The sequence below is a fragment of the Sus scrofa genome, chromosome 11, assembly GCF_054392235.1.
Source record: "Sus scrofa isolate SSC_HxYL_T2T_F1_AM1 chromosome 11, Sscrofa_HxYL_maternal_Yorkshire_Landrace_v2.0, whole genome shotgun sequence".
Lineage (NCBI taxonomy): Eukaryota > Metazoa > Chordata > Mammalia > Artiodactyla > Suidae > Sus > Sus scrofa.
The window spans coordinates 12956571-12972452 of NC_139393.1; the positions used below are offsets into that span (position 1 = coordinate 12956571).

The 15882-nt window shown below is 37.9% G+C and overlaps 1 protein-coding gene and 1 long non-coding RNA gene across 11 annotated transcripts in view; one reads left to right on the forward strand and one right to left on the reverse strand.

Moving 5' to 3' along the window:
• Window positions 1–670: 670 nt before the first annotated feature.
• Window positions 671–15882, reverse strand: part of SPART (spartin) — a 388960-nt gene continuing 373748 nt past the window's right edge. For all 10 annotated transcript variants that reach the window (XM_084981527.1, XM_084981521.1, XM_084981528.1 and 7 more), the window contains 4 exons: window positions 12069–12263; window positions 10893–11051; window positions 10725–10815; window positions 671–2280 (listed from right to left, as the gene is read on the reverse strand). In XM_084981527.1, coding sequence (XP_084837653.1) covers window positions 2007–2280; window positions 10725–10815; window positions 10893–11051; window positions 12069–12263 — 719 coding nt within the window. In that variant the 3' untranslated portion in view covers window positions 671–2006. The remainder of the gene's footprint in view (window positions 2281–10724; window positions 10816–10892; window positions 11052–12068; window positions 12264–15882) is intronic.
• On the forward strand, window positions 9587–14385 carry LOC146398533 (uncharacterized). Its single transcript, XR_014819324.1, has 2 exons — window positions 9587–14039; window positions 14315–14385. It is a non-coding gene; the product is annotated as an uncharacterized LOC146398533 (long non-coding RNA).

Here is a 15882-nt window from a genome sequence, read left to right on the forward strand (position 1 = left end):
GGTGAAAAGGCCTCTAAAAAATGAAAACTGGGCAAAGAAGCTATGATGGTTAATTTTATTTGTCAGCTTAACTGGGCAACAGGGTGTCCAGATAATTGACCAAATATTCTGGTGTGTCTGTAGGTGTTTGTAGGTGAGATTAACATTTCAATCAGTAGACTGAGTAAAGCAGGTCTCTCCCACTAAGATGGGTAGACCTCACCCAATCAATTGAAAACCTCAATAGAACAAAAGGGCTGAGTAAGAGGGAACTCATTCTGCGTGACTGCTTTAGTTGGTAAACTGGTCTTTTCTGGCCCTCAAACTCAGACTGAAACATAAGCACGCTGGGTCCCAGACCTCTGGGCTTTTCAGACTGGAACACATACCACTGGTTTTCCTGGATCTCAGGCCTTCTTGGGCTAAAACAGCACATCCACTCTACCGGGTCTCCAGCTCACTGACTACAGATCTGGGGACGTCTCCGTTTCCATAACTGTAATTTTATCTAGCTGTTGATCTGAAAAGGCAACCCACAACCAAGGGAACAAAGGTGAATGAGTGAAATGGACAACTAGATTCCTGTCGACAAACCCAGTTTTGCTCACCTCTGCTCTAAGGTAATCTTTTAGACTTTGGGCTCCACTATTTGTCATTCCATTTCTTAAATAAAGCAGAGACTGACGGAAGCTACTTATCAATTCAATTTTATTTCCATTTTAACTAGTACATCATCCTTGGCCCTAGGGAAAGGCTCCACCAATTCCGTCTTTCTGAAATACAAACCAGTGAATACGTTTTGAGGCCAAGTAATTCAAAGATAGTTTATTCACAAAGTACATTTTTTAGATAGTTTCAAATAAAGCCTAAGAAGCTACATAGCAATTGGAGGTTCAGAAATATTAGAAGGGACTACACTATGAAAATCAATGCCAATCTTTAAATCAGTAAACAAAAACAAAATGCCATTAGCTATTTATTTATATATTTGTACCTTATAGGTCTGTGAATAGCGTGTCTTCTGCCAAAGTGAACACTTACACCCACCTTACCATGGATTAAGCCTAAAGTCTTCACATTCTTTTCCTTAATTATGAATAAAATCTTTCTAATAATTTAATCTACTGGCTCCTTAATATGTAAAATTCCAACGACTGAATCCCAAAATAAAAATTACCATCCATAAACTCAACTATTTATATTTTTATTTTATATTTAGGCTAAAAAATTCAGCCTTTCGAAAAAACTTACAGAAGTAGATATGGTAAAAGTGATTATTTTTTGTTCAACTAAAGTGGTAATAATCACTATGAATGCTGATACAATACCAACCATACTCCCAAACTGACATCCCTTACAGATCAACAACAGTCTAAATCTAAAAGACTAAAAAATCTATTTGTATACATTTTAAATCAAAAAGACCATCCTATTTCCTAACAAACAGATAAACTACCAAATGATTTTATAGAACCTCATTTTTCATGATTAGTCTATTCCTTGTTTTGAAAAAGTCTTCTAAGTTTTATGGGATAATTATTTTAGTTTGGGATTACAGTTTTTGTTTAGCTTACATACTGAAAGTTCCAACAAGCATCTATAAAGAAAATCCACAATTAGTGCAAAAACAGACAATATTTTAAGTCATCCCTTTCCAGTAAAAACAGAACGAAATGTGAAATTTTATGTAAATATATAATTTCCTACTCTGCTTTCTGAAAGACAGTAAATACAAAAATATTTTAACATTAGGTTTAATGAGGTTTATAGCACATTATTAGTCTTATTTTAACATCAAAAATATTTTAGCCATTTGGGAAAAAATAAACTCACAAAGAATATATATCTCAAGGCCAGACTCTTCCTTGTAAGTAGAATACATGCCGTAAAGCTCATGGAATAGTCACTCTGTAGGAAAGAATACAATTTTAAATCCCGGTTAATCTGCGGGGAATTCCATATTTGCCTATTTTACAAAATCGCATCCATCTGTAAGGCTTTGGTATAGGCAATCCGTAGCACTTCCATCATTTGTCTTTCTTCTTTGCCCCATTCTTCTCTAGCTCCTCTGTCTGCTCACCCTTCTCCTCTTTCACGTTTGCACCTGCTCCTCCTCTTTGATTTTCCCCCTTTGACTTATCAATTATTTTATAGTCCTCAAGGAGTGTGTGTCCCGTTTGTTTTGCAGTTTTCTTCACCATTGCTTTGATGCCAATGTTGTCGATATTATAGGCAGTTACACCAACATTGATGGCAGAGTCTACTGCATCGTGTGTAGCTTCTCCAGCAGTATGCCCGTATCTTCAAAAGAAAGATTAGAGACAGTCCAATGAAATTATACATGTAAATTTAGGTCTTCTGATGAGATAGTATTAAATAAGTTACATGACTACTGTGTTATCCTTGACAGCAAAACCAAAGGTTAGGTTTCAATTTCATTAATAAAACACAGTAAAGAATAAAATCACACTGTGACATGGCTGTATTTTCTCCTTTACCAAAAATACTGTGAAGGGAGTTAATAATCCGACTAGTATTCATGAGGCTACAGGTTTGATCCCTGGCCTAGCTCAGTGGGTTAAAGAATCTGGCATTGCCGTAAGCTGTGGTGTGGGCTGCAGATGTGGCTCAGATCTGGCATTGCTGTGGCTGTGGCATAGGCTGGCAGCTGCAGCTTTGATTGGCCCCTTAGCCTGGGAACTTCCATATGCCACAGCATTTGATGATGTTGCAGAGGGCATGGCGCCTTCTCACAGTCAACCAAGACCCAGCCACAAATGCTATCAGGTGGCAATGACTAAGGCTCAATGAGAAGAAGAGGCTGGTGGCAGTTTCAGCCCTGGCAGTGTGCCCGTGACTCCTCGTTGAGCAGGACTCCTTCAAGCTTCTCTCTTTTCATTGCTGGAAGTGAAGTGACAACTTAAGAATGTGGCCATATTAGTGATCCTGAGTATAGGAAATCCTCCAGATTCATAAACTTCCACTTCTGAGCATCTGCAACGTTGATACCTCTAACTGCACTCACAATATTCCTATAGGCAACGCCACTCTAAAGATTGCGTTATTTCTAATAATATACTGGGGGAAAAAGTTCTGTGTTGGTACCCTGATGATTTTTCTTGTTCTTCTGAGTTGTTTCACTTCAGTGGCAACTCCTATTAATTTAGAGAAAAGTACCAAACTGCGAGTTGGAAAACTAGATTCTAACACCAACTATGTCAACAACTAGCCAAGTGACCCTGGTGAAGTCAACCTCTTGGCACCTCATCAATTTCCTCTCTTTATCTTATAAATGAGATGTGTACATTAAAGCCCTTTGAGAATTCCATAAAATTGTTATTTTTTTAAGGATACTGTAAAACAGCTTTTTAGCAGTTTATTTTATTTTTTTTTTAATATATCCTCATCAGAGTTCCCATCATAGCTTAGCAGAAACTAATCTGACCAGCATCCATGAGGACGCAGATTCAATCCCTGGACTTGCTTAGTGGGTTAAGGATCCAGTGTTGCCATAAACTGTGGTGTAGGCCCCAGATGCGGCTCAGATCCTATGTTGCTGTGGCTGTGGTGTAGGCCGGTGGCTACAACTTGGATTTGACCCCTAGCCTGGTAACCTCCCATATGCAATAGGAGCAGTCATAAAAAGATAAATAAACATATATATATAAAATATACACACATATATAAAATATACACACATATATAAAATATACACACATATATAAAATATACATATATAAAAATATACACACACATATAAAATATACATATACATATATACATATACATATAAAATATACATATACATATATATAAAATATACATATACACATACATATACATATATATATATAATATACATATATACATACACACACACACACATATATATATATATATATAAAGATATCCTCACCTACCACCTCTGCTTCCCAATATGCCCGAAAGCCAGTATTCCTGGCAGGTATCTATTCTCTTCTCTTACTTGATAAGTAACCATTCAGTTCTTTTCTTTATTCAAACTACTAGAAAGCCTATCTCTGGCAAAAATAAATAAATAAGTAACGCTTTTTAAATTTCTTTTTAAAAAGTAGATCTTATTAAATTAGATTTTGTATAGTGAGTAACATTACCAATTGAAGAATAATAAAAATATGAATATAAAGACTTCTCTAAGTCAATACGATTCAATTTTCTATGTGAATGAGACTCTTCAGAAATTTTTCCAGGGCACTCAGTAAGGTATACCAAAACACACTAGTCATGATTCCAAATTTCACTAATTATAGCAAATTTCAGTCACAACTCTCTAGCAAATCTGCCTAAAATCCTATTTATTTATTTATTTAGTCTTTTTAGGGCTGCACCAGCAGCATATGGACGTTCCCACGCTAGGGGTCTAATCGGAGCTATAGCTGCCGGCCTATACCACAGCCACAGCAACGTGGGATCCAAGCCAAGTCTGTGACCTACACCACAGGTCACGGCAACACCAGATCCTTAACCCATTCAGCGGAGGCCAGGGATCGAACCCGAAACCTCATGGTTCCTAGTTGGATTCGTTTCCGCTGCGCCACGATGGGAACTCCCTAAAATCCAATTTATATGCAACCTTCAAAACTACTCTCAGAAATATTAGTCTTAAATATTTAAAACAAATAGTTCTTTATTAGGCTATTCATCTAAGGCAGGTGGGTTGTGGCCAATTTATGAAGCTGAGGAGTTTAAACTTATCTTGAAATCAATGAGGAGAGCATGACCAAATTTGTGTTTTAGAAAGCTCTAATGAAGGTTGCATTAAGAACTGTAAGGGCTTAAGATGGAGACAGAGGTACCAGTTATGAAACAACTTGTGAGTGGGTGAAAAACAATGAAAATCTATTCTAAGGTAGTGGTAATGAGGCTGGAGTGCAAAGGATGAATGTAAAAAACAAAAAGGATGGGTGACTGAAACTGAATGGCCGTAGTGCTATGTAGCTAGATGTATGAGCCTGAAGATTAAAAGTTACGAAGAGGGCGTTCCCGTCGTGGCACAGTGGTTAACGAATCTGGCTAGGAACCATGAGGCTGCGGGTTCGATCCCTGGCCTTGCTCAGTGGTCACAGACATGGCTTGGATCCCGCGTTGCTGTGGCTGTGACGTAGGCCAGTGGCTACAGCTCTGAGTGGACCCCTAGCCTGGGAACCTCCATATGCCATGAGACAAAAAAAGAAAAAAAAAAAAAAGTTAAGAAGACATACAGATTTGAAAGCTGCTGAAACACAGGAGGTAACTGTAGCCACAGGTGTAGATGATATCCACAAAGAACAGAAAAGGGAACACAGAATAAAATCTTAGAACCAATATTTAACAAATGGGTATAGCAGACCACGAGCCTGAGAAGTGTCTGGTGAGACAAAACTGAAAGGTGACAAATGACAATACTGTTAGGAGATCTGCTATCAACTGTTCAAAAAGAAGGCAAAGCTCCAGATTTTAAACAAAAGATTCATTTAAAAACAAAACAAAACCCAAGTTTGATATGGGTCAATAAAGTAACAGCTACTAAAAGGACATGTTCTTTGTCTTGTGTGCCATTTTCATCACTCGCTAAATATGACCAAACCAAGGGAGGCAAATCACACTGTGTTTTATCTGGTCACTACACCTCTGGAATATTAGGTTTCATGCTGAGTCCTGCACTTTGAGAACAATACTGGTGAAGGAAGGATCTGGAAACCATACTATATATGGAATTGTTAAGCTGGCAGTATTTAAAAACAAGAAAAAAATAACCAAAAGACAAAATAATGTTTAAATATTTGTATAGTTACCATACTAAAAAGATAACACTGACCCTATACATACATAATAATTATACACATGTAGAATTCCTGGGTAGATGTTATGCAGAATTAGTTTTGGGTAATATGACATCTGCCAAAGGAGATACCCTCAAATTTGAATTTTTCCCTTTACCCAGTGCAAACTTAAGGGGAATTTTAATTAAAATTCACTAAATAAACCAATAAAATACCATACCTTAAAAGAGTATATATTCCTTATAGGAAAATATTTTTACTAAGCTTATTCCTCACAAAAATGTGTTCTAAAATAAAGTATTACTGAAAGGAAAACAAAAATACACCTAACTTACTAAAGTTATTTTCCTCTAAACAATTTAAAGTGGAAAAAAGAAGCCTAAAGGTGAAATTTAGAAGCTATGTACAAGAGTAATGAATTATTTAATAGATAGTAAACTGCAATTAAGTATAGCAGGTTTAAAGTTACTTTTTGCTTTCAGTTGTTCCTGTAGGCATTCATGTTCCTAAATCTTAAAAGAGGACAAAAGTATTGGTGTAACTGAGAGAAATAAAATCTTAATATTTCTTATGCGTTTACCCAAAACATTTAGGAGTATAATTAATTACACAGATCCTTAGGTAAATCATTCATAATCAATGAACATAGTCCTAAATCATAATCAAAACCATAAAAGGCATGGAGTAAATACTCCTCTAACAGAATCTGCCTTTAAATATGCCTAAATGAAAAAAATAAGCCTCTGTACTGGCTTATACCACCAGAAGTCAGATAAATACGTTTATATAATACCTATGTTTTTCTCCTAGGTATAATGCATATAATTAAGGCAGATATGAAACAACTACATAGGGGAATAATTTCTCATAGGCAATAAGAACACAAATTTTCAAAAAAAATAAATTTTTTATGATATTAGTTGGATTAGAGAAAACATAAATGTTCACTCTATCAAATACTTTTCATAAATAAATGTAAATTCATAAATGTAAGTTAATGTAAATTTGTGTAAATTACTGAGAACTAAATTAATAAAAGAATAATTAGCTTTTCTAATTCTTCAGTGACAATACCATTGAGTTATTACTGGCTTAATACTTGCAGTTTCTTCTCCTAAAAGGCAATTTCTACTTTTGTGCCACATTATTCATAAATAAGAAAACAGAACAAAATCTGTTATTCCCCACTGCCCCTCCCATCTTTCCAGGTTTCCAAGTAAGTTACTACTGAGACTAAAGTATCCTAATAGGAATACAAACCCATTTAAATTCTCACCTGCTTTTTTTTCATTTCATGAATCTTTGGAGGAAAGGATAAAAATAGCAATATATACCCTAATAGAAATAAATTAGTTCAGAACCACTGTTAAAACACCCTATTCATCATATTAAGTTCTTCTAAGGTCTAGAAATATAAAATCTACAGCAAAAACTTGTACTTCATACTTATGTGAATCTTAAACATTTGAATAAAAGATTCTACTTAATTGTACTTAGGTAAACTTTATTTTTTCATTAAAGTAGAAAATGGACAAAACCCAGTAGGATACTTCCTAGTTACCAATATGACTGCCTAATTATCTGTGCTAACATAGAAGAATCTAATCAATGAAACTAGAACACACCCTCACACCATGCACCAAAATAAACTCAAAATGGCTGAAAGATTTAGATATAAGACACGACACCATCAAACTCTTGGAAGATAATATAGGCAAAACACTCTCTGACATCAACCTTACAAATGTTTTCTAGGGTCAGTCTCTCAAAACAACAGAATATAAAAGCAAAAATAAACCAATGGGGCCTAATCAAACTGACAAGCTTTTGCACAGCAAAGGAAACCAAAAAGAACACAAAAAAGACAACTTAAGGAACTGGAGGAAATAGTTTCAAATGATGCATCTGACAAGGGCTTAATCTCTAAAATATACAAGCAACTTACACAACTCAACAGCAAAAAAGCCAACCACCCAAATGAAAAATGGGCAGAAGACCTGAACAGACAGTTCTCCAAAGAAGATGTACAGATGGCCAACAAACACATGAAAAAAGGCTCGACATCCCTGATTATGAGAGAAATGCAAATCAAAACTACCGTGAGATACCACCTCACACCAGTATGAATGGCCATCATTAACAAGGCCACAAATAACAAATGCTGGAGAGGGTGTGGCGAAAAGGGAACCTTCCTGCACTGTTGGTGGGAATGTAAGCTGGTACAACCACTATGGAGAACAGTATGCAGGTACTTTAGAAATCTATACATAGAACTACCATAGGACCTGGCAATCCGATTCTTGGGCATATATCTGGACAAAACTTTCCTTAAAAAAGACACATGCACCCACATGTTCATTACAGCACTATTCACAATAGCCAAGATATGGAATCAACCCAAAAGTCCATCGACAGATGATTGGATTAGGAAGATGTGGTATATATACACAGTGGAATACCACTCAGCCATAAAAAGAACAAAATAATGCCATTTGCAGCAACATGGATGGAAGCAGAGACTCTCATCCTGAGTGAAGTAAGCCAGAAAGAGAAAGACAAATACTGTATGATATCACTTGTATCTGGAATCTAATATACAGCACAAATGAACCTTTCCACAGAAAAGAAAATCATGGACTTGGAGAATAGACTTACTTGTAGTTGCCAAGGGGGAGGGGGAGGGAATGGGATGGACTGAGAGCTTAGGGTTAGTAATTGCGGACTTTTGCCTTCAGAATGGATTAGCAATGAGATCCTGCTGTGTAGCACTGGGAACCATGTCTAGTCACTTATAATGGAACACGATAATGTGAGAAAAAAGAATGTGTATACATATATGTGTAACTAGGTCACCATGCGGTACAGTAAAAAAGAAAAAAAAAAAGTGAAAAAAAATCCCTTTTGGTCTAAAAACACCTTCAACTTTCTCCTGCTCTTGCAACAGATTTTCTAATTACAACTGAAAAGCTTAGCAAAAAGAGTGTGTACTAGAGGTCATTGGCAAGAGCAGAAGTGAGATGGGAGACTACATTTCTATCAAAATTTCAGATCTATTCTGTATTTTCTTTTCCAAATTTTTTGGTAAAACTGACTCTCCAAGATGATACATCACACTGCTTTGATTCAAAGGTATGCACACCTCAGACTGAGGAGATCAAATCAACTTAGGCTGGAAATCAGATCAGTATTTCCTAAAGCAAAGGTAATTTACGGGGGCGGGGGGGGGGGCGGTATCTAAACACATGTTAGGTAGTGGTGCAAAGTAACTCTCCAAACTAAAGTTGCACGGATATCCTGTCATGGACAATGGTGGCCCATCACTGTCCCCTGATCCTGCATGACAGGAAAATCTGCCTTACATCTCAGTTCTACCACATAGTATGGAGTACAATTATTATTATTATTTTAGCCCTACCTGTGGCATACGGAAGTTCCCAGCCCAAAGATGGAACCCGAGCCACAGCAGTAACCAGAGCCACTGCACTGACAATTCTGGATCCTTCACTCACTGCTCCACAAGGGAAATCCTGCAGTATAATTCTTAACAAGATATTTAACACACTATGCTTTTGGTTTCTTCATCTGTGAAGTGGTGATAATACTTAAAGATTAAACAATACAGATGGAAAGCACTTCATACAACGTGCAATATTTAAGTATGATGCAAGTGCTGCCACTGAGTAAATAATTAACACATATAACCAAGAATTGAGAATGCCATTAATATTACTTTTTACTTCTAAATAAGCATTAAATATTAAAACCTAAACTAATTCAAAGCTACTAAATTTAATTTTTAGCCCTCCAGTACTTTTATTTTTTTATTATTTTACTCTATTTTATTCTATTTTATTTTTTTGGTCTTTTCGCCTTTTCTAGGGCCGCTCCTGTGGCATATGGAGGTTCCCAGCTAGGGGTCTAATAGGAGCTGTAGCCACAGGACTACACCAGAGCCACAGCAACGTGGGAATCGTGCCGTGTCTGTGACGTACACCACAGCTCACAACAACGCCGGATCCTTAACCCACTGAGCAAGGCCAGGGATCGAACCTGCAACTTTATGGTTCCTAGTCAGATTCGCTAACCACTGCACCACAATGGGAACTCCATTTTTTTTGTCTTTTGTCTTTTTTTAAGGGCCACATGTGCGGCATATGGAGCTTCCCAGGCTAGGGGTCCAATCGCAGGTGTAGCCGCTGGCCTACACCAGAGCCACAGCAACACCAGATCTGAGCCGCATCTGCGACCTACACCACAGTTCACGGCAACACCGGATCCTTAACCCACTGAGCGAGTCCAGGGATCGAACCCGCAACCTCATGGTTCCTAGTCAGATTCGTTAACCACTCAACCATGACGGGAACTCCAAGCCCTCCAGTACTTTTAAAGACAAAATAAAGAGCTAAAATCAGAAGATCCTATTTTAAAGTCATATCTTTAATACCATTTATCAGATAAGCTTGGATTCATCATTCATTTCTGTTTGTCCATTTCTTAATGGTATGTCTTCTCAAACCATCTGTCTATTATAATGCTAATGCACAGTGGTAGATTCAAATAAGGTGTGCAAATTTAACATTCTTTGTATATAGAAGGGGCTAGTTTTAACAAACTGTAATAGTTTAATTATAATTCATGTTTTTCCCATTAAGAACTTGCAGGTAAATAAGGCAGACAGACACTCCAGGCATTTAAAAAAAATAAATCTATTCTTTTTCATTAATGATGAACAAATTACTTACAACAATTAGTAATATAAAGCAAAGTCATAGTAATTCTATTAATTTGCCTAAAATTTTACTCTTCTCCCTACTTAAAAATAACAAGTGAAAAAGTTATTTTATCGGTTACTTAAAAATAACTACATAATCACTTCAACTGTTCTGGAGTTTTCCAAATAGTACAAGAGATTTAAAGTTATTAAAACAATAGATTTCAACTTACTTGTATCTGACAGTTTGCACCGTTTCTGCTGAAACATTGTTGACAATGCATTTAGCCGCACATTCCAGTCCTTGCCAGACAGTTGAAAATCCTGCAAATACATTTAAAAGTAAGTAAAACTATTCCTAAGCAAACAGAACTTCCTAAATTTCTCGACCTTTATGTTACCTTGAACACTACTTGCTGCCACAACCATAGCACCATCCAGGGCAGACTTCCCATTTCGGTCTTTTTTAAGAGATTCTGGAACAAGCTTGCTTCCATGCTTCTTGACGTGTGGAGCTAGTTCCTTGCCAACACAACTTGCTACTGTGCAAACTCCATCAACTAATATAACCACAAAAGAAAAAGACAGTTAGGAAAAAACGTATTCTTCCCCTGATTTTACCACTCTTATTTACCAAAGTTCTTCCATGATCATCCCAAGTTGTTTTACTGTATAATATTACCATTCTTATTTAAGGATGAAAATAGGACTGGTTTTTTTTTTCACACAAAAGCTCCTATTTGATTTAAGGAAGTGTTTGCCAAGCTTACTGCCTCTTGAATATAATGATATACTTTGGCAATTTGCTCAGAAGAGAACCGTCCACCTTTTTTATTTCACTGTTGCAATGCAAGACTGGTAGGTCCACCCATCATGTTTTCCAGCTAAGCATATCTGTACTTTTTCTATCAGCAAACATTCACTTAAATTAAAAAGTATTTAAGTCTACATAAAAGTAAACAAACAAAAATGTGAAAAAGAAACAAATACCAAAAAAGATAATGTTACTAAATGTAATGACAACCCACGAAGGAGCTACTGACCATCTCAAAATACTAAGCTTTAGAGCCGTGATTCTCAAAGGTTAGAAGCGTCTTACTACGGAAGGCTAACACCAGAATCACCAAATCAGCTTTATTCAAGACATCACATCCCTCCCTCTTGACTCTGAACTGCCAGGCAGTGAGCTGTCCTTGAAAATGTGTCATATTCAAGGACAGCAAATACATTCAACAATTACATTCTTTTTCAAAGGCACAGATACTTTCTTCTCAAACATATCAAACCAAACCTTAACCAGTGTTTCTCTGACTTTAACATGCAAATAAGAATCACCCAGAGATGTTGTAAAAATGGAGATTCTGAATCAGTAAGTGTGCCAAGTGCCTGAAATGATTTCCAAGACTTTCAGGTTAACGATGCTGGTCTACAGATCCTATGAGCAGAGCAGAGCAGAAACGCTTTGTCCTAATTCTTCACCCTTGAGATTAAATCATCTAAGTAAGATTTAGATTAAGATAGACTAAGATTATTTTTAATATAACCGAAAAGAAGTAAGTCATCTAAAGTTACTTTACCGAGGAACTGACTGACTTTGGCTGCTCCTCCAGTAGCCTGCTTTGCTATATGAAGTCCCTTGGTCACAGCTGGACTAACTTCCACAGGTTTTTCTTCCGGTTGAATCCGTTCTCGGAGTTTAGAAGCGCCTTTTTGGATGGCTTTGCCGGTAAATTCAGCACCTTTGACTAACCCCCAACTCACCCAAGAGGCACCTTTTTTGAAAGGAAAATGTTTAATTGCATAAAATTAGGGCTAATTATACCTTTAAACCCTTAAACAAATAACCGAACACCAGAGAATTCAATGTTCAAATCCCAAACATGCTATTAGTTTTCAAGCCAACTTTGCACTTAGTGTTCTGCCCAGAATACATGCTTTCTCATTAATTTCACCTTCCAATACTTAGGTCATGTATCACTCAATAACAGCTCTGTATTACTCTATGCTGCCACTACCACTGGTAGGCATCTCTATCTATTACCACAGTATATACTATTTTTAGGGACTAATTTTGGGTTTTGGTGCCACTAAGATGATTTAGCTAGAGGACCCAGGTATCCTTGTTCTTTTTGCCTTAGTCCAGGTACCACTTTCTCCCACTAAGTCTTCAGGGAGATAAACACAAACTAGCAACCAGCAACCTGTATCTCAAACACTGAGGCAGAACTCTTGCTTGTTTGCTTTAGGCAAAAGGCATAAGGCAGGGATACTATTCCGGCCTCAATCCCAAATCATGATCTCAGCCTTTTAATCTGCAACTTAAACCTGAATGAAAAGACATGAGAACTCCCATACAACCCAGGAGAAGAAAAAATCTGAGAGAAGAAAATCTGAGAGGCCTCGACAGTTGAGACATCCAAATTATGAGACAGGTCCTAGCCCTTTATTTTGCTCATGCTTCTTGCAACAAGAATGAAAGGAGAGACTGAGAGAAAGTAGGGTGACAGAGACTTCTCAAGAGAAAAGGCCCTGAGCCAGAGGACATGTGGGGAAAAGAGCAGAGGGAGACAGGAGAATCAGGAAAAGCAAGACAAGAACAGTTTCCCTTCAAGGAGAAGGTAAATGCTACCATGCCGTGGGGGAGCTATAATTCTAAGTATCTCCTTTTTGGCTCTGCCCTAAAACAAGTTTTTAAAAATATTTGGGTATGCTCTCCCAAGATCTGTGTCATGGTTCTTACATAATTACTTCAGCCCAAGAGTAAGCAGGCATTCAATGACGTAAAAAATCATACCTGTTTATTTTTAAATGCTAATAAAAAGTGCCAAGTAGTAACTGATTAGAACAATTGATGCGTTTCTCTTTTTTACAGATAACATGTCCACCTCCAGCTTCAACCCAATCCTCACCATGCTACCCTTGGGTGAGAATCGAGTCTCAAAGCCAGGCAAACAGGTTCCAGCCAGGAGTTCCTACAGCAATAAAGGGATTGATGATGTCTAGTCAAGAAGAAAATTATGTGTTTCCAGAGTTAACTGATAGATTGAAAAGTGTTAGGTAAAAAACAGCTGAACCTGAAGTTCAAGGAAGACTAATTAATCATAAAATAAATGACAATCAACAAAGGAGAGTGCAAGTAAACTATACTCCTACAATGAGACTATATCAAACGAGAGATGGAGTCCATCAATGACTTCCAGAAAACTAAAGGGCAACGAGATAAATGAAAAGTCACAGGACTAATAAAGAGGAAAAACTAGATGCAAATTGTAAACAAGCTACCACCACGGAAAAGCATAAGAAGAGTAATACGTCAAAACTGTAGAGTCCAGAGTTTCCACTGTGGTGCAATGGCTTAAGAATCTGACTTTACTGGCTCAAGTTGTTGTGGAGTTGCAGGTTCAATTTCTAGCCTAGCAGGGTGGGTTAAAGGACCTGATGTAGCTGCAGCTGTGGTGTAGGTCACAGCTGCAGCTTGGATTGAGTTCCTGGCCTGGGAACTTCGATATGCTGCAGGTGCAGCCGTAGTTTAAAAAAGAAAAAGGGGAGTTCCCGTCGTGGCGCAGTGGTTAACGAATCCGACTAGGAACCATGAGGTTGCGGGTTTGGTCCCTGCCCTTGCTCAGTGGGTTAACGATCCGGCGTTGCCTTGAGCTGTGGTGTAGGTTGCAGATGCGGCTCGGATCCCGTGTTGCTGTGGCCTTGGCGTAGGCCGGTGGCTACAGCTGCGATTGGACCCCTAGCCTGGGAACCTCCATATGCCGCGGTAGCCGCCCAAGAAATAACAACAAAAGACAAAAAGACAAAAAAAAAAAAAAAAAAGGAAAAACTGCAGAGGTTCCAACAGAAGATATGGAAATAAAGTACTTCATTGGTAGCTATTAAGATCTTTTACATGGCATGCATTAATGTCAGATACAGATTTATTCTATCCATGTCTGCATCCTATACACCCAGTTAATGTGAGATGCAGCAGGCAATGAGTGAATGCTGACAAACGAGAAACTGGCAGATGACTTAAAATGACCTAACTCAAACCTAACCCAATGGGGGTTCTACTCAGCCTGCTGTCACCAATCCTCTACCTCCTCCCAAATGAGCTTACTAGACTCTACTCCATCCAAAATGTTTGGCAGCTGCATTCTTAGCGTCTAAGTCTAGGCTTCTCAAGCCAATATCCTAAATGTAAATTTTAAGCAGTTATATTACTTTTTAGCTTTTCCATTCGTAAAGTGTAAGACTATAAGCTTTTACTGATCTTTACTCACCTTGGGCTAAGGTGAATGAGCTCAGTTTAGATCCCTGGTTACACATTTTTGTACAGAGCCTACATGAGTCTGGTGGAAACAGATTCTTGACAGGTCAGATAGTTTTCCCTGAAGTAAATCTTTGATATTTCTTGCACCTTTCTTTGTTAGCTATCCCTTGCGTATTTGGTGAGCTAGTTGTTTTTCATTCTAACTATTAAAAAGCATATAAGGAGACAGGTATTCTGAATGGTAGTCAAATGGCTTTAATGTTATCATTAGCGCTACTATGCTAGCCATGAGGGTACAGGATGAGAAGGAAAAGAGTTACTTACAAGCTTGAAGACACTGAAGTCACAACGAGTAAAGAAGGTTACCAGTGTTTTTGCTCATTTTCAAATGATGCACTGCTGAGAGTTCTTTGGAAATCTCTGAAGAGATCTCTCCTTAGGATTAGGTGGCTCTCAGGGTATTCTAACTCTCTGAATTGAACCAATGTGTGGGAGTTCCCGTCATGGCTCAGTGGTTAACGAATCCAACTAGGAACCATGAGGTTGTGGGTTCGATCCCTGGCCTCGCTCAGTGGGTTAAGGATCCAGCATTGCCGTGAGCTGTGGTGTGGGTTGCAGACACAGCTTGGATCCCGAGTTGCTGTAGCTCTGGCTTAGGCTGATGGCTATGGCTCCGATTTGACCCCTAGCCTGGGAACCTCCATATGCCTCGAGAGCAGCCCAAGAAATGGCAAAAAGACCAAAAAAAAAAAAAAAAAAAAAAGCAAAACAAAAAAAAACAACAAAAACCAAAGAACCAATGTATGGAAGCTGTATGGCTCCAGGAGCCTAAGATTCTGTGGCAAGTGCTATTTTCCAAAGATGCCCCAAATCAGCATCTCCTGTTCCAGGCGTTCTTTCAACATGATCTTGACATTCCTCTCATTGAGAAGTGGGGTCTACGTCATATCCCCCTGAATCTGGGTAGGTGTGTTACTTTCTTATAATGAATGATGCTGGAAATTTCCAAGAGTATGTGAGAAAGGGTAAAGCAGCTTCTGCTGCCTCGTGCATCATTCACACTTGAACGCTCAGCTACCATGAAGAAGCCAGATTAGCTAAAGGCCGCCATGCTGTGAGAAAGTCAACAGGCT